The following is a 19,783-nucleotide window of genomic DNA, read 5'->3' as shown; positions in this document are numbered from 1 at the left end:
CTTAAGTGCTGTCAGAGGGGCAAGATTTCGTTCTTGTAAAATGGCTGTTTCTTGTGGTAAGACCCTTACAGATGCTGATGGTAAACAAAGTACTTTTAGGACTGCCATAATCCAAGCATTTCCATGATGAACTTACTTAACTTAATCTTTTCTGTTGTGGGCACTGCTGAGATCAGCAGCTTGTCCTTACCTTAGGAATATTTTAGGGTGGCCCTTACTGGTGCAAGCAGTTACTTTATTCCAACTGGCAGCTGCCATTATCACAAGCTGTCCTGCATTTACCACTTGCGGTTTACTCAGGTGTTTGTTCCCAATAGGGATGGGATGTGTGTGCTTCCACAAGGCAGGTGCTCTTCCAGATCCTTCCCATTGTCAGTGGTCCCAAATTTTGCTTCCTAGCCATTACTTAGACTAATCACAGCCAGCTCAGACTAATTTGGTCTTGTGAGACTTACTAGAACTGGAATTTTAAATCAGGTTCTGCTCAGGCGTAATCCTCCTTACATAAAATGTTTTATTTATCAAAGGCGCTGTGACTTGTACTGGGTATACCTGTGTACATCTTTTAGTGCTGCCATTGCAGATTTGAGATAAATACTGTGCAAGTAAATATTTGTCATATGCAGCAGTTGCTAGCATGAAAACATTCAGCAACCAAAAGGACATTGTTAGCATCTCTTTGCTAATTAACTGGGTTGCTATGGCAATTGTATTTTTGCTAGGATAATGTTTAGAGATAGTACGATATCATTGCTTAATTTTACTTAAAAGCTCTCTGCCCTCCCCACCCCCCTTTTTTGGACAGGAGGTGGCATCTCTGGATTAGTTGGAAGCTCTGCAGGCTGCATTTATTTTGGGGAGCATACAGAATCCAAGCTGAAACTGGGTTTCTGCCTGAAGCATTGTCCAAGTCTTATCCTCCTCCCCAGTTAAATCAACCCCGACCTTGTAAACTTGCCAAAACATTTAAGTGGCAGAATACTCTGGTTTCTGGCTCCTGACAGGGTGTTGATACCAACTGTCTGCCCAGTAGGACTGTCTAAGCATGGAAAGGAGTTAAAATTTAGTAACTGTAAGAATACATTTGTACTTGACTACTTCTTCAAGACAGTAGCAAATATAGTGTATGCTGTTTAGAGTTGTACAAGACACTTTATCAGCAAGCTAGAAAACAAAACCAGTCTAATCAGACTGGAATCAAAAAATGGATTATCCTAGTGTGTATCTGAAACTTTCAAAGAAGTTTACTAATTCTCCTGCTTATTCCATTGTCAATGTACTGGATATTCTGCACATTCCATTTCGGCCTTTTGTCAGTTTAGCTACAATTCCTATGGTGATCCATCATCCACTCCCCTAATTTAAAGGACTGCTGGATCACTGTGGTTCATTATCAGCTGCGCCAGTCTGAATTTGCTGGTTAGTCAAGTATTTTATAAACAGTAAGATTTATTATACAAAACACAATTTTAGGTTAACACAGTCTCAGCATTTTAAATATTTACAACCGCCACCAGTTTTCTGGAGTAACTTTCACATAGCAGCATATCACTGTAAGCAGGTCATTGATAAAAACATCTGTTAAAGAATCAGTACTAACCATGCAAGAAGCTGTGGCACTGGTACTTGTCAGAGCCAGTCTCTACTTCACAGAGGTTGGAGTCTAGTTTGATAACATATCATTAAGGCAACAGCCAGTCTGTGCATCCTTCAGAAGTGTATTTACCACATCGTAGAACTTGTTATCGTAAGCCAACCTGTAGTATGTGTAGATATCTTCACAGTAAGCAAGCAATTTCTTCAGATTTTTCAGAGCAGCATCAGTAGGTGGGTGTTGTTTAACTCTGAAAATAATTGTATGTATAATTGAAATAGAAAGGCTTCACAGACAACGATTATAAGATTATCTTGCTATAGACCCATAAGAACTACATTTCTTAAAAAAAGATTGTGCTCAACATGTACATTTGATTATCTTGGTTGTTTATTTTCCTCTGATTAATTTTAAAAAAGATTTGATCTGACCAGCCCTAAGGCACCCTATTTATCCAGCTCAATGAAAATGGTAGATCCAGTGCTATTTCCACAATATGCTTAAGAAACTGAACATAGATTTTGAGTCCCTTTATACTACACTTTATCACAGAAAAGGTTTTAACAGTACTAAGACTTGCATGCTATTAAACATGCAGTTGCTCCTATAAAGTAGCCTGTAGAAAAGTTCCATTTTGATTGTAGAACTACTTACTTCTTAGCAATCTCCTCAAATATGCTAGGCTTCAGTGGTCTTTGTTGTTTAAATTCTTCTAAGTAAGTGAAGTCTCCCTTGGTGATCACTTGTTGATACAGAACTTCAGCCCAGTCTGGAACAAACTCGTAAGCCTCAGCCACAATAGCTGCCTGCAGAGAGAACGCATGCTGGAATTACTGAGCAGGAAGAGTTTATTCTTGCACAGAAACATTCCTATACTTTACTTAGAATACTTAAAATATTCTAGGTCTTCTGTTTGGCCCATCTCTTGATGCTGTTCTTGAGAGCAGCTGTATTACAGAGAAATACAAGGCTAACAAAGCACTGCAAATAATTTTCCTTAACCCCTAAACAAGATGTTGCGGGGGGGGGGGGGGGGGGGCGGTTTGTTCTCTTTAAAAAGCCCTCTTAGTTCCAAATTTACAAAATGATGGATGCCAATGTAGACTAGATTTCAGGGCTCCAGTGTAGATTCACAGCAGCATGAGAGCCACTGGATAACCAAGGTTCTGGCTGTACGATGGCAGCAAGCCAGCAAGGACTGCTAAAAGCATCGGCCCACACCAGGACCGCGCTTAAATTTCCAAGCTTGGTCCCGTCTGCAGCAATATCATGGGTTAATAGTCACAGGACTTGGTGGCCACGTGGAAGAGCTGAGCATTATGCTCACCAGAGCAGAGTGCTTAGGTACCTGCTGTTTAAAACAATCGTTTTCAGAAAAAATAACAGATGAGGAAGCCAAGCCTACCTGATAGAATCTAGGCAAGGACATGATGGTGTCCATCAGGTTCTGTCTGTTAAGGTTGATCAGCATAGTGCTCTGACCAGTGTTGAGAAAATGCAGCTGGAGGGTTATCAGCTTTGTTAGCCGACTGCAGCGCAACGACTGGCGGACACAGGAGTCCTATTTAATAAATCAAAGACAAATGCAAGCTTCTGAAGCATGTTTCCAGAGGAAAGTAATAAATATTCCCGAGAGCAACAGTGAGTTCAGAGTTGTCTAGTATTTCATCTTTCAGATCACTGCAGTTGATCATTGATCATATTCCATTAGTTTTAAATGAAGCTGCACTCACTACAAATACTTCCATCATAATCACACCAGTTTTTAAACACTCTTTATATTGTTCTATTCTTGCTAGTTAAGCTCATGGTCACTCCGCTAAAACTGGGGAACCTAATTGTAACCCTAGCTGTTAAAGCCTGAACAGTGTACTGCTCTCGGATACAGCAGTGTTACTGAGACTGCTGCGATACTGCTGAGCTGACAGAGCAGGAGATTCCTTTGCTCCTTGTCCACTGGGACAGGATTCTGCACACCCTCCCTAGAGCAACTTGCTTTGTTCTCCCAGTTCAGCTCACTCCTTATGTGCGCCCAATGCTGTACAGAAGTGATATAATTCCACCTCATTTTACCTTAGAATAACTTTCTGCTGCATCAATGCAGAGAGTCAGAGCTTTCATCAGCAGTTTCTTTAAATTTGCAACATCCTGAAGAGACTCCTCTGAAATGGGGGAAAAAAAAAAAAAAGAGTAACCAATTATTTATAAAGGTGACAAAGTAAGTTCCAAAAATACCTCCTGGTACCAAGTCTGTCCCTGGTGTTGTTTCAGAAAGCAACAAAAGACTAAAAAAAAATTTGTATTACAAAAGTGCAAAGAAACAGTGATGCCTATTCAGTTAATGAGCCAAAGCTATTGCTGGAACCTAGACTGAAGAACTGAAAAGAAATCCAAGTCATACATTTGTGGTAGATCTGAGCACTGACTATTACCAGATAAACCATTTGGCATAGCTTCTGTTCTAGTTGCCGTTACGGTACTGGCTAACTGCTCCACAGTGAGATCTCTGTGTGCTCCCCAGCATTCTCCCAGCTGTACAGAACTCACCAAGTTTAGATGTTAGAAGTTACCTTGCACAAACATAAAAACCCCAACACTTTATATATATACTTTATATAAAAAACACTGTGTCGCATCCAATTAAAGTGAAGAAAACATGCATGTGTCTTTACCTCCTCCCATGCATGGTACCACAGGAACACTACATTATGTTAAGAGCCAAAAATCTCAACGCTTCGAAAAATACCAGAGCAGCCAGATAAACTGTTAAGTACAAGAATACCCCAAGCCTGGCAAATAGGACCCTCCCTTCCAGACAGTGGAACTTTGATGGATGTTACCAGGACAACACAGGCAATCAAAGCTACAGTTACCCGTAATGTCTTCCTTCTTAAACAAACTTGCTTGTATTTCTTGTTTTTGCAGTTTCCACTCACCCCATGGCTGCGATTCAATGAGTTTAAGCTGTATGCAAGCAGCAGCCTCATGATTCTCTCCAATTTCTCGACACATACTAAAGCAAAGGGCTATCATGTTGTGCTTTTCACTGTCCCCTGGGCGGCAACGCTTGATGTAATCCAGCAGAGCTGTCTTCAATGTCCCGCTCTGGTCAGATGAAGGAGTATCAGATTAAAATTTGATGAGCTTTTTTTTCATTCACATTTTGGTACCCACAGGCAAATCTGTTCTGCTACAATTTTCCAAAAAGTGATCATTCAACTTTTTGAGGTTTCTCCATACTATTTTAAAACATAATGGCAATATTATACTTGGGCTTAACTACATTATGTCATGTAAGAAAATCCAGCATCTATGCATTTATTTACATACAAATGTCCAAACTGACACTTGTTTATGACTTTATGTTACAAGAAAGCTATAAATATTTATGTTTTTTTAAAACCCATGAAACATTAACTGGAAGTAAAACCAAAGCAGACATGAAAACTTTAAAGTGATATTCCCAAGCTTGAACTTTCAATGCTGCTCTCATTGCAGCACTGAACTAATTAGAACAAACTTGTTAAACTAAAAACATAATAAAACCCAGAATTAATTTATTACTATGAAAGTTGACTAACACTTCCTACACTGCAGTAATTACAATCCCCAGATAATTCCACATTGTTGTGTAAGTATCAGTTTCTGATGTACCCACACAATTTTCTGAAAGTTTTCTCCCCTTTATCCCCCTTCACCTACTGGGTCTAATTTCTTTCTCATGAGCACTTCAAAGTAGTGTTTCTCATGCAGCAGTTCAAATATGTAGGTCATTTCATTGTATCTGCCAATTCCAGTGAGAAGACGAACCTGTAGAAATAACAGTGTAAGTATGAAGTTCAAAGTAAGCAGAAAAATCCTTTCTCTCAAAGCAGTCAGTGCTGTGGTAGGGAGAAGGCTGTGTGAGGCCAGAGTGTTGTGCTAGCTGATACAGTTACATGGCACAGTGAGTCACATTAGGCAGGCTGATGTTCCCTTAGAGCCACGGAGGTTTTATTTTTAAACCAAGCTACTGCATCTTTTTTACTGTGAGGTGAAAGGACATAATTTTATCAAACAAAATTTGCAGTGAACCTTTTAGAAATGACACCGTTATACTGGGCATGTCTCAGACTCCAGGAGTCCTTTCAAGGCAGGCCTTAAAGATGCATGACAGCCCAGTAATACAAATCATCCCACTTCACCAGTAGTTGAATTACTTTGACTTTCACATTCTGATTTACTACACTGTTGCAACCTCACCATTCCACTATCTCTACCTCTGTTTTTCTGGAGAAGTCTTCTAAGAGCTTCTGTGCCATAAAAATCATCACCTGCACACATCACACCAAACCCCCACTTTTAGCTTGTAGGGACAGGCAGGACAAGACCAGTCAGCCAGAGGTGGAAGACTGGACTCCATTCCATCACCCACCTACTCCCCCTGCACTGCTCCTGAGCAAAGTTATTTGCTAATGTGTACATGGAACCCTTCATACAGCATCTGGATAAACAAACACATATGGCATCAGACACATACCACAAGTCCGTACTCTTCATTAGGTGCCAAATGTTCATCTGTGAGAAGCCGTGCTGCTTGGAGGACTCTAGTGATTCCTTCCATGTGGCAAGTCAAACTAAAGCAATTATGGGCCAAAATCAGCAGTTCTATAACTGAAGAATAGAACAACTCAGGTATTTCAGTTAATAAGCTGAGGAAGTTAATTATTATGCGTCTCTCCAGAAGTGATGCCATCTCTGCAGAGGCTACACAACCCTTCCAGTTAAATTTGTAGCAGAATTGGATGAGAAAGTTGAGCTATTATGGTTCTGTCCTATGCAATTTTAAGAAGTAACAGTTTCTGTAACAGTATGCATTCAGTCTGGCTTCTCAGTCTGTGGGAAAGTCTGGGTTTTTTGGATCATTTTCTGAAACGTTATTTTATTCTGCACACAAAACTTCCAACCTCCTTCACCAAAAGCTGATTGACAAACATATAATAATACATCAGCACTCCACTATGACCAGTCAGCTCCACATTTGAAAAAGGAAGGCGACAAGTTTTGCATCTCGGTTTGAAAAATCATTCGTAAATTCTATACACTAAATAAATGAGTTAAAACAGCACATCTTAGCATATTCCATTTTCCATGGAAGGCCCAATCTAATATGGTAAAGCAATCACGACACAGTGGAGTCCCAGACCTTACTCTCAGCACCATGCAATTCACTTCAGAAAAGTAGTAGTATTATACAAACTGGTACACAACATATTTAAAAATGCAGATTTTTAAAAGAACACAGTTAGTGTCATAAACCTATAAAACATATTTTGAAAGAAGCCAATTACACCTCTACCTGTAAAAAGGTACTCTAGCAGAGACTCCATTCAAAGAGAGGGAGAGTCCTCCAGCACAATTTGGTAATTCCTAACATTGTTTCCTCGGAGTCTTTTCCTTACTTTAGTCAGCCATACACGAAAATACTAATATTCGCCCTTACATTACTTAACCAGACAAGATAAGGGGTGAGTTAAGATCTGACAACAGGACAAATGTGTTAGGGACATAAAGATTACACAGAACATGATATTTTAATTACTTATTTTCTCACAAAGGTTTTCCAGATTTACAGTGTTATAGCTGGATTCCAATGGAACAGTTTCAACATTAACTTCAGCCATGCTTTTGCTTCTACAGAACATGTTCTAGAAGATGCTCTTTCCTCACCACTTTGGACAAAATAGCATTGGAAGTTCTGCCCACATTAATATGAGACAACTCACACTAAAATCTTACCCTCATTCGTTTTCCTCAGAGATGAGCTGCCCATAATAAATCTTTTTATAAAAACAGTCTAAACTAGCAGTTTGGCACTGCTGGTTAGCAGTGGCAAAATGGTAGCAAAGTACCGTGGCTATCTTTTGTAAACTTAGTGACAACATCTCCATGGTATATAAAGCTGCAAAGTGTAAAATGGACTTTGGTAACAAAAGATCCAGAAAGTTAGTTTAACAATGGATAAAGAAAGCAATTTCTAATTGTGATTAATATGAAGACAGTCACAATACCCTCCCTTCTGTAACATATAACTACAAAAGTTCAGGTAACTCACTGCATTTCCCAACTGTTGGCACAAAAAAAAAAAAAAAATCTGTACTTTGTTCGTAAAGTAAACTGCTGCCACACTTAAGCAACACGCTTATTTACTGTGCATTTACTTGGATCTATTAATTTAATATCAAATTTGAGATCAGTAATAGATGCTTCCATCAGCATTGCTTTTATTCTTTGTGATGTGATTTTAAACCAAGTAATGCCATGTTTAGTAATGCACTAGTTACATCAAGTATTATTTGCCATTTACTTACTGCAAGACAGTTCCCCACATGGTACAGAGGAAATTTTATCCAGTAACTTCATGCCAACCAACGTATGATCCTGGCACAGCTTAGCAAGCTGTAGGAATGCCTGACTCTCAGCTGCAGGGTTCAAAACCTGTTTCTGTCCTGTGTCCACACAGAGAGAGAGTTATGTCACAAGTGCTAATTTTTCAGGAGAGATTAGCTACCTTAACAGAAAAAAAACCCCGAAGAAACCAATATAACTTCATCCAGACTGACTTAGGACTTGGAACTACAATTCTAAAGACAATTTTGATCTTACTGCTTAAATTTAAGAATCAGATATTACTTCTTTGCCAGTTCAATCCAATGAAATCCTACTGAACAACTGTATTGCTACTGTAATTACACCTGTAACTTCACAAATCCAGTAGGTTGCTGCTGCTGAGAAAAAGAACATTTTCCTCTTCCTTACACAACACCATTCTAACCCATCCCTTGCAGAGCACACCTGGACTCATAAATCTCCATCTGATGGCTCATTGTTTCTCATAGAACTTTGTTGTTAAAGTTGTAGCAAAGTAGAAGTGACTCAAATAGAAAAGTCCCCCAGAAAGTTGTTTTGAGGAACATCCCTCATTTCACAAAGTAAAAAAAAAAAAAAAAAGGGAAAATCTTTTGGCCATGCTTTACACAAAGAAATGAACACGAGTCTTTCCAAGTCAGATGATGTGGGGCTGCAAAGGTCATGATTAAAAAACCCAAACAACCTTTTTTTTTTTTTTTTTTTTTTAACCCATTAATTTTACATACATAAAAAATAAAACCTTAACTACTGCAACACCACACTGGACACAAAAATAACTAAAAATAAACACCTGTATAAAACCTTATATAAGGTATACAAGGTTTACAAACCTTATACAAGAACTGCCCAGACATTACTGACTATAATTAGCACTCAAGTATCCCTAGAGCAAGGACTGTTTTTCAGATACACAAATACCACACCTAGAAACCAAAACCGCTAAAATACAAGATCAAGCTTCTTTACTACCTTTCCCTTCTGAAGATGCCTGTAATTCCTGCACGATTTCTTCAGCCACTAGCTCTGCCACAGTTTCAGGCTGGAGACCCTGCGTGGTAATGAATGCCTGAGCTTTCCTGCATCTGTCTGGCTGATGGGACGACAGAATTGCTCGAAGCACTTTTTCAGGATCGTGGGCTGACATTTCACTGTAGGAGCAGTTCAATTCCTAAGAAATACACATACACTTAAAAGGATTCTACACAGCAAAAATTCCAGTCCAGAACATATACTGACCTGCACTACATCTTCTGAATGATGAGCTGATGCAAGAGGGGAGTGCTGGAGAAGCAGACAAAACTGTTTCAAAAAATGCAAACGTAATCTGTCCTTGTATCAGTTAACAGTGCCTTCATCTATATATCTTCAGTATTAAAGTTCTCCAGATCAGGATGGCATGTAAGTACTTTGTATTTGAAGTTTTATACTCACAGAGCTGTTGCCACGGACAGAGATACTTTCCTGAACCAAATATAAAACTTAACACTTAAAATACCTAGAAGAAAGACATGAATATTTCCTCCCAAACAAAGAATTGTGTTTTACTGCATTAAGTTTTACTTATGAGGTTCCTTTTCCTCTTCTCTACATACCACAAACTCTCAGCAAAAAAGATATACTAGTTTTCACATTTGCTACATTTGGAAGAGGAGTTGGTGAGGCTCTGTACATACTCTGCTGTAACATATTACAACTTTACACATTCACAAATTAATACAAAAATGTACGTCATAAACACAATGATCAATTCTTAATTAAAAAATATGGACATCCAGCTTCAGGCAAGAAGTATATGGACAGTATAGAAGGGAACAAGCCAGTCATATGAATACTTTTTAGTAGCTCAAACCTAAAGTACTCACTCCGAATATTCGAGGCATGAAAAATTCTGTAGGAAAATCTAAGAACCTCTGTAATAAAGAACATTCTAATATTTTCAGCACACACGCTGCTGTTTTTATTCAGAAAACACCTAATGCTACCTTCCAAAAATATGACATGGAAAGGGGTTCTGTACCCTGAAAGAAGTGTTCAGCAGCACCCTCTGGAGAAGCAGCAGAGGTGGGCTGCTGACAGTCATGAAGGTCAAAGAGCAAAGAGGCAGCAAAGGACAATCTACTACTCCTATCGCTGTCTGGGTCAAACCACTTGGAACTTATTAGCCACTCCTCTGAGCAGCCTCTGGGTAAAGAGCTGACACTGTGTGGAGCCTGCAGAGCCCTTCTGTGCTAAAACTTCTAAGGCAGCTGCTATCTCTTTGTCTGCTTCTGGGTCGGTGTTGATTATGAAGGCATCCCACAACAAAGGCCTAAAGCAAAGTGCTAGATGAACAACATATGCTTTAAAGATTATAAAAAAGGCACATCAAAGAGACACAGGCTGAAATCTGGCTTAGTGGAGTCAGAGGTAGGGGCCTGGGGAGTCTGGGAGTTGAGTCATTTCAACACTTCATGCCTAGGAAGCATCTGGCCATTTTTCCACACAAAAGCTTGGTAATTTCACCCTCTGAAGCTTGTTTCAGGCACTTGATGAGTACTTTCACCACTCTTTATTCCTTCCTCCACAAACTTCCACAGCACAGCTTGATACAAACCACTTGTTTCTTCAATCATGTTACTAGACACATACCTTGGAAAGTTCATATAAACAGAGAACCTGTCTGCAGTAGTTTCTCCCATGGACACATTCATCTATGAGAGCCTTCAGACTGATAACAACTTGGTCATCTATAGGTGGAGCCACAATGTGTGTCCATTCTTCTAAGCTTGATGCTGGAAACAAAAATTATATATACATTCCTTTCTCATAAAGACAGGTAACACCAACAAGCCTTATACTTGGAGCAAGACTCCAGATATCTGTAGCAAATACATAATAGTTTCTCAGTCTTTGAAAACTGAACTCTTGATACCTGTGATTTTTTTTTATTTTTTTTAAGTCTTAGGGTACAAACAATATGACAGAACACAAATGAGCCAAAATATCCACCATAATATCTCAGACGTAAAAATCCTACGCATGAGAGAGCGTAAGGGTTCAGCAGTCTTTCTGATGGCTTAGGCTTCATTTATTCTCTTCTATTTCTATTAAGTGTTATACAAGTTAGTATTAGAAAGTATTGTTCCAGCTAACAGCCTTCTCATTCAGACTTCATAAATATGCACAGAGTACTTTATATATAAACATTATCAGCCTTAGCCTTGCTATTAATAAGAAACACTAAACCCTTTATAATAACAAAGAATTCAGAGAAATATGTTAGTTAAAGCATTTCCTTGTTTCAGCTCCAGAAACACACTCAAGATTTACTAGAGTGTGTATTCCAAAAGCAGGAACATGGATGAAGTTCAGTGCTACTTTACCAGAACAGAATTGTGAGCTATAAAAAATGAATGGTTAAGAGAATATAGAAACTGTATACAGAAACGCCCTCCCTGAAGCACATACAGGCAAGGTAGATTACAAGGCTTCGAATCCCTTTCACCAGAGGATTTACAAACCAAGGAGATAACCCACTGTCCCGAAAACCTTATTTCCTGCAGGAATTTTGGGGGAAATTAACACTGTAACAAAAGAGGAAGAATCCAGTGGAACCGCAACTATGGTATCACTTGTCAAGTGGCTGAATTGGTTAGTGTTACTTACCGCCTGGGACTCTGCTTTGCTGAGACACACTGCTTTCAGATGTCTTCTCCCTTGTTACGAGGAGAGTCTGAATATCTGTGTGTAATTTGTCTAGCTCAGTCTCCCCTGAGGCCAGAGCTCTGCAATGCAATACCAGTGAAACATCTCTGTTGCAGAAATGGAAATACTGACAAACACGGCTGGCTTCATGCACACTTCCTTCGTCAAGAAGGCATCCGATCAGAAACTTGAGTGATTCCTCCTCCTCGTTAGTCATGGTCCGTTGAGAATCTCTGAACAAAAGACCCTCTAGTTTTAAGTACTTTGATGTGTTCAGAGCAGGTAGCTTTGAAAAAGAAAACTCCTTAGCTAAGTTATCAAAGGTAAGATCCCTGTTCGCTACAACACGGGAGGAAAATCTCGACTTGCCTGACCCCTCATCCGTGGATAACGTTTGTTGTGCGATGCGACAAATCCAGATCTGCTTCTCTATTTCTTCTATTTTGTGCAGTGGTACCGAGTCGTCCTTGGCTAGCCAATGGCCAGCTAGGGTAAGCAACAAATGTCTCTCCATAATGCTGTTTATCTTCTCATGAGCTAAAGATTCAAATACTGTGTTTGCCTGATCAAAAAAAAAATCAGATGCAGCTTTGCTGGAGATTGAATTTTTCATGAAGTTCTCATTACATTTTTTCCAGAATTCAATTCTTGTCTGGTTTTGATGCCACTGTCCAATGTCTCTTAAATGATGTAGATCTCTTAGAACCTGCAAAATTCAGAGAGGTTTTTAACAAATATCCTTCCAAAAAAGAAAAATCACACTGGACGGCCAGCATACTGAAAAACTGAATTTAGATTAAGTGTCTCAATATGCAACAAATCCATCTATTTTTCTCACCAAATAAAACTGATTGCATAGCCAGTAAAAACAGTACAAGAATAAGGAAAGCTATACTGTCCTTTTCAGCTCAGCACTTACAGCCAACTTGTTTGGTGTACTCGCATTGAAAATAAAAATGACTTGAATAAAAATTTGTGTTTCAGGAAGGCTGAGAAGCAGCAGTCTCAACACTGTCAGTAATAGGAGTATTAAGAGGTGAATATCATTATCGAACTATACTGTACCTCTTGTGTAACTACGGAGTCCACAGGCAATTCAGCTAGTGCTGCTACCTCCCGAGCCAGTGAGAACATTCCTTTCTCTTGTAGCTGCTCCAGAATTGATCTGCACTCACTCTGAAATGTCTCCATATTGCGACTGGTTAGGATGGAGCGATTAATTGATATGAAGGAATCTTTCAGGGCCTCACTGAGCGCACAGAGTTTCTTCATGTAAGAACCTGTTTTAAAAGAGTATAAACAACTAAAGGCAGCTGGTTTTTAAATCTGAGGAAATTCTGCTACTTATTTCAGCATGCAACCCTGCCAGAGGGAGGCACATTTTACACTCTAAAGCTTTCATGGGACTGAAAATAAGGTCTAAATCCTTAACTAAAATACTTCTGCAGATAATCTGTGCACTCCTCATCAACACTTGCACATAATCATTCTCCCAGAGTTACGCACAGTTACATTTTCACCAACTGCAATTCACCATAAGGACCAAGTCTGGCTATATAAATTCTTATACAAAAATAAAACAGTATGAATACACTTAAAAGTAAACATTTTCAGTCACTCCAAAAACACTGCATGTGGTCTTTAGATTAAAGCAGTAATATCATCTAACAGAGGAAGCTGTATTTACCATTGAGTAGATTATCTGCTGCAGCAAACAGCTGTAAGAGCTTTCCTAATTCATATTCCGTTCTACATTGCTGCATCATCAATTCAAGAAGAAACAATGCTTGTGATTCCAACCATTGCACAGGTAATTCTGAAGCTGCTGCTTCATCTTCAGTTTTAAGCTGTGTAGATAAAGATTTTTAAATGTTGGGGGTTTTTTTACAAATATATTCTGCATTTTGGTGGGAATCGCACTGGAAATGGAAGGTGTACCAGATCTACCTCCTTCTTTAAGAAACAATGAACTGTCATTTGCAAGGGGGCACTGATCCATTACTGATGTATATTTGACTTTGATCTGGAAGTAGTAAATTTTATGGCAGGGTGACCACCAATTACTCCTGATAATCATGGAAGAGGTAAAAGATGCAAGAAGGATCAGAAATGGATAGATAAAATAAATTGCTAGATTAATGGCTCTTGTCATACTGCTGTATACTTTAGAAGCATATGCACTGAGTGGCGCACAGGGAAAGGAAACTGATCTAGTTATTCCATGACATGGAATGTTAATTCCCGAGATATTCAGGGAACTAGAAAATTGTGATAGAAAGGAAAGAACTGAAATAATTTGTGAAAAAGTCTGTATGTGACAAACTAGGAATGCTGCATGAAAACACTTTGGTCCTCTTAAAACCAACTGCTAAATCAGTGTTTTAATCAAAGTGTGTAATTCAGTTGACTAAGTCATTGTCAAAGAAAAGTCTACGCAACTACCAAAACTAAAGCAATATCACAGACTTTCTCAGAAACTCTGAAACATATTCAAAAAAATTGTCTGTCTTAAATAGATATTCCCTGTAAGTCACTGGTTTATCAGCTCACTATTGACTTGCCCTGGTCAATACAGAATAGAGAATATCCCACACTTACTCACCACAAATAATTCAGTTTACCAACAGTGGTCCTACCTGAGTCAATGCCAACCTTCAAACTGTAAACTGCTCACACAAGGAGGATGACATTGTATTTCAAACTGTAAACTGCTCACACGAGGAGGATGACATTGTATTTCAATCTGCCCATATCAACTTAAAACAAAATGATTTAGAAAAATGCACTGCAGGTTTTGAATTGTCAAAAACATTTTTCCATCAAGTGCCAGCAATAAAAAGAATCTGCTGAAACCTACTGCTTCATAAATCAGCTCCTAGATCATTCTAAGCATACCCTTTTTCATTATTTTCATATATGACATGAGATGCCTATCACATTCTAATAAGGGAAGACCTAGGCAATGACATTTAGAGAAAATGAATTTGCTTACTTTTGTGAGACTTTCCTGAAACTTGTCCAGTTTGGTTTTAGCTTCATTGTATTTTTTACAGTTCGTACATAGTTCATACATCTCCAGTATATACAGTAAAGGGGAATCCTTTAAGACACAAAAATAGGTTATAATTCTTTCCTAGAAGTACCTCAATAAATGTAGAATTTTCCTTCCTCAGTACCAGAACAATAAAGTTCTACTTTATTAAAATTGCATGCAAGGTTGATATATAATCTGCAAATTTGTAATAATTGGAAGAATTTCCATTAAAAAATTTTCTTACTTGACTGGGATTTTCAGTGGATTACACCCAGGTTATCTAGGCCACAAAGAGCAAGACAGAGGGGGAACCTATAGGACATCTCCTCTCCAAGATGACTTGAGATACACTCAAGTATACCACTAAAAAGACATTACCTTACCTTTAAAAAGAGCTGGAAGCCATTCAGAAGTGTTTTACTTTTTTGCTTTCTTAAAAAGACTTTCCAAATAACTGATAGGTCATGAAGATCCCATTCGTGATTTTCTGCTGAGCTTTGAATATGGCTTGTTGCTTCAGCTCTGGTAGTATCATCCACAGTAGTAATTATCCAAACACAGAGACAATGAATAATGTTCGCATCCTGTAAAATGACAAAAATTATTGTTTTATAACCACCAGAGACAAACATCACCTTATTATACATCACTTGGGGAAATGTGTCATACTATTCACAATTACTACAAAAACTGAGAAAAAAACTCAATGAATGCAACCTACATATCTACCATTAACATAATTATGCACAACCATCACTTTTTTATTATTTATTCCTCAAAAAGACAAATAACTTCATCAATACTCACTTGGAAACATGCTGCTAAAACACTCAGAATGGGAGCGTGCTCTCTCAATCCTTCAGTCAAAAGGTAACATGAAGGGTTTGAGTTGCCCTGACATTGAAAAAGGATTTGAAAGAGACTATCTGCATATTTGCTCTTGAACACACTGGCAGCACTCTTTTCAGGACTCTCTGCATCAGGACACAAAAATGGTAACTTCTCCAATGCCAGCATCAAGTGATCTTGTAAAATGGGAGTGAAATCTTGAAGGATAGAAATGACCTAGGAAAAGAGAACCCAAAGCATTTATACAGAGTGAGATCCAAAGAGAACAAGGGGGAAGAAGGACTGAACCATTAAATACACAGAAAAGACAAATAAAACATTCTCTAAATTTTATTTTTTAGAACATTTTTTGGCAACCTAGAGAGGAAAAAATGTTCTGTAGGTCTGAATTATTCTAATAAAATATTGAAGCTCATCCTTTTATGTGAAGCTGAAATGCCTCTTGGAGACACTCATTTTTGGCACATCTCTCATATTACTACCAGCATATCGTGAAAAGTATCTAGTTAGTTGCTGTTGTGTAATTACATATTTTTCTTTTCAAGACAGCAATGAAGAAATCCAAGCTAAAATCCTAGGCTTTCTAAGTATCATCTTACCTGGAATTCTCCAGTTAGCTTCCTCACATTACTTTTCCCAAATTGCTTTTAATTTTTCCATATTGGTAATATTTTCTTAATTTTTAAATTACATTTAAAACAAAAAATGAAAGATTTAGATTCTCAAAAGCTTAAGTATCTTTACACAAAAATCAATGTAAGTTTTGAAAGGAAAGATGAGTGACTTTATTAAAACTTACATTGAACATATGGTAACTCTCCAATAAAAAAAACAGTAACTAAATGATTTTAAAAACCAAATTAAACTTACAAACAGTATGAGTATGTCATAATTTTAACTAAATTTAAAATTAAAATTAAGACTCTTCTTAGCAATTACTTTTGTATCCAATTCAGTTCAAAGAGACACTCAAATCACTCCTCTCTGAAAATTGTTTTCTCCACTACTGATTAATAACATCACATAAGATTTTTCAAACACGGAATTTTTTTCCTAATCTTCTCCTTTAATAGTTAGCTTTAGTGCTTTTAGAGGCATAATATATCTGCTGAACAGTCAACTCCCTCTGGAGTCAACTTCCTTTGTCACGTGTTAGCTTTTCACATGCCAAGAGGCAGAGAAAAGCAGAAAAGTTGGGAAATCTGGCTGTAAGAGCAGGTCTATCATAACCAGAGGATATTGAGCATCCTGAGACTTCTAACTCCCTGGAAAGCGATGAGGCTTCAATTTTATGTTGTCTCCACAATGTGACAGTCTCTTGTTAAAAGAATCTATTCCCCCCCCCCCCCTTTTTTTTTTTTGAACATCACAGACAAAGAACATTTGTGATAAACTCTATCTTCTTTAAAATCATACACAGATAGCTTACCTCATCTGGCTGGTAGCTATACAGCTGGGTTTGGATGATGAACTGCAGCCAGTCATTGGATTTGGCACATTCCTTTAAGTAAGATGTACTCAGTCTGATATTATGGAGTTTACAGAACTGCATTACCAAAGACCACTGCCTTCTCGAGTCACTAGATGTCCTGCATGGAATTTAAAGAGCTTCAGCTGTAATAAACTGGTATTTATACCAGATGTTAACAATGTGTAAACTCATCATGTGGCCTGCGATCCATTGCCTGCAAATGGCAACACCAGCACTTCCACTGACTTCACTACAGGTAAGGTCACATTCCACTGGGGAAGCTTCCATACTACACCCTGTGGATGTTCCCACCCACCAAGGCAGGTACATTGTCCTATCTTGACAATGTAGGCTGTGAAAAGAAGTCAACAATCTTCACTTCTAAGTGTGCTGCAAGAACTCTGTGCAACAGTGAGTCTCATATGCTGACTGCATTTCCTTATTCTTGGCAATATACATCTATTACCTCTATTATCTGAAATACCAAGACTATATTCTGAATTCAATTACATTCAGTTTACTGCAATAAAACACACATGGATCTCTTTAATATTATCTGAATACACAAATTGTAAAACTCAGTGCTCAATCTCAATTTGCCAGCATAATCCTTTAAATCATGTTTTACTCACTTCTTTATTCCTTGTTGCTCAACTGCATCCCAAAAGGCTTCTTCTAAGGAGATAAGAACTTCTGCTGCTGCTGCTTTTTCACCATCAGCCAATTTTGTTAACTTTTCAACTGTTTAAAAGAACGTATTACTATTTCTGAGATGCTATTTGGGATTAGAGTAAGGGTAATATTTTCAGAAGTACCAGAATCAACAAGCAGAACAAATCATATTAATGTAAATGTTTCAATAACTATGCCAAGTCTGGCAAAAATTAGTAAGAAGCAGGAATAAAAGAAGAGCAAAATTCTTAGCTCTTCAAAGGACTGGGTGCTTTTACTGCATTCCTGAGAAGTTAGGCACCATCTTTCAATCCATCCCTACTTCCCTTCCAAATAAATACATAGTACCCTATTTTAAAACAAGCAAAAGACACCCTTACCCAAAGATTCTCTTATTTGATTGTGCTGAGAATCTTCATTTCTAGTTCTGTAACTGAAAATTATGTTTGCAACTTTAATATCGACCCTGAGTTTGAGGCTGTCAAGACCGAGTAATTCTAGAAAACACACACAGGCTGCTCCTACTGAAGGTACACTGAAGAAAGAAAGAGCTAAAATATAGGCTTCATTTCCTGCTTGCTGAATCCTGAAACAAAAAGAACACCAGTTAACGCATACGATTTTTAACCAATTTTCAAACACGAATATTCCCCATGTTTACAAGTACCTACAAGGTTTACTAAACTCACAGACTTTATTAGCATCAAAGATATGTAGAACCCAAAAGTTTCATATTTATAAAAAAGTGTAGGTTTGAGAATAAAGCCTCACACATGATAAGCACAGAGTTTACAATTTAATAAACTTTAACAAAAAATAAAGCTAATGCATTTGATATTATAATTAATAAAAAACACCTGTCAGCAGTTTTAGTGCAAAAAGTCCCATTGCAGAAATTACAATCCAAGCACTGCAGCATCAAGAACCTGAAACTGATTTGCAGACTGCGTTAAGGGAAAACGTACCCTAAAGGGTTCTACAGTGGCTGGTTCATTGGCTATCTGAAATGTTTCCACAGCAGTAACTGAAAAAATGATGCATGCTTGACCACCTTTTAAACTATTAAGTACTTCAGTTTACATTAACATATGTTTCCTTTTTGCCCAAATCTTAGCTGCTTACACAAGAAACTGATTTGTATAGAAATGATGAAAAGAAACAAATAGTGACTAATACACAAACAAGACATTCTAGAAACAGTGTGATTTGTTCTGATGTAACTCCTACTAATTTTGAGTATACTTAGTAGTAAATTTACTATATTCAAGCAAGATGTGCAATTTGACTGTATCCTTTTGAACACATGATTTTGAAGCTTCAGCCAGAAAAACTAATTCCTTCAATCTCCAGTACATTATTTGTCTTATTAATTTAACTGAAGAAGTGTCATCCTTAGGAAATGTCAAAGAAAAGGGGCATCTTTTTTCTGCACAGTGATCTAGAGGCTCAGGTCCCTAGAAGAAAAGCCTACCCGTGTTTGATATGACTGGAACATTTTTCATTCCTTGCTTTCATTGTGCAGATTTTATTTAGGTAATTCAAAATAAAGCTCACCTTCTTTTAGGTGATGTTTGATTTCTATCCTACTTGATGCTAGACTGAATAGACCCCTAGGACACCTAGTACTTCAAGTGATGCAATAGACACCACTTGTTGGCTGTTGGGGAGGATTAATGTTACTCCATGTGCTAGATTATAACTTCAAAAGAACTATCCGACTGTCATTTTTGAGAAGACTTACAACTGTTCGGGGGATTTGCTCTTTACTAACTGCTGGACCAAAAATGTACCAAAAGCAAATGATGGACGTCCATGGTGCAAATAGTACAAAAAATCCAGTCGTTCCATTATAGCATACTTGTTCACCAGTTCAGGGGATGAAAAATGAGGAAAGTCACTTGATGCGTCTAGAAAGAATATCATCATTATGAGCTGATGAACAGTTGAATTAAACACAGAAATGGCTTTCAGCTACAAAACATGAGATGACAATCAAATACCTCTCCTCTTGTTCTAATTCAAATCTCAGCATGTCCAAACCCCACTGAAATTTTAATTCTCATTGTAA

General features: G+C 37.9%; 1 protein-coding gene across 6 annotated transcripts in view; it reads right to left on the bottom strand.

Annotated features, from left to right (window-relative positions):
• The window catches only part of SPG11 (SPG11 vesicle trafficking associated, spatacsin), a 40,384-nt gene that overhangs the window by 3,733 nt on the left and 16,868 nt on the right, over nucleotides 1-19,783 (bottom strand). For 2 of the 6 annotated variants that reach the window (XR_005932367.1, XR_003923408.2), the window contains exons 21-40: nucleotides 19,457-19,622; nucleotides 18,096-18,301; nucleotides 17,676-17,784; nucleotides 17,002-17,161; nucleotides 15,531-15,788; nucleotides 15,107-15,307; nucleotides 14,682-14,789; nucleotides 13,377-13,536; nucleotides 12,755-12,969; nucleotides 11,651-12,395; nucleotides 10,634-10,776; nucleotides 8,975-9,173; nucleotides 7,945-8,082; nucleotides 6,114-6,247; nucleotides 5,297-5,404; nucleotides 4,531-4,699; nucleotides 3,668-3,756; nucleotides 3,000-3,155; nucleotides 2,249-2,400; nucleotides 1,601-1,844 (exon numbers count right to left, since the gene is read on the bottom strand). Coding sequence is in view for 4 of the 6 variants with exons in the window: in XM_030014480.2 (XP_029870340.1) it covers nucleotides 1,664-1,844; nucleotides 2,249-2,400; nucleotides 3,000-3,155; nucleotides 3,668-3,756; nucleotides 4,531-4,699; nucleotides 5,297-5,404; nucleotides 6,114-6,247; nucleotides 7,945-8,082; nucleotides 8,975-9,173; nucleotides 10,634-10,776; nucleotides 11,651-12,395; nucleotides 12,755-12,969; nucleotides 13,377-13,536; nucleotides 14,682-14,789; nucleotides 15,107-15,307; nucleotides 15,531-15,788; nucleotides 17,002-17,161; nucleotides 17,676-17,784; nucleotides 18,096-18,301; nucleotides 19,457-19,622 (3,797 nt within the window). In the remaining 2 variants the exon portion in view is untranslated. The other 4 variants (XM_030014480.2, XM_041123440.1, XM_041123439.1 and 1 more) reach the window with 3 other exon arrangements.

This window comes from Aquila chrysaetos, chromosome 5 (genome assembly GCF_900496995.4).
Source record: "Aquila chrysaetos chrysaetos chromosome 5, bAquChr1.4, whole genome shotgun sequence".
Lineage (NCBI taxonomy): Eukaryota > Metazoa > Chordata > Aves > Accipitriformes > Accipitridae > Aquila > Aquila chrysaetos.
Note: the sequence above shows the minus strand (reverse complement) of the source record. Positions and strands in the feature narration are given on the sequence as shown.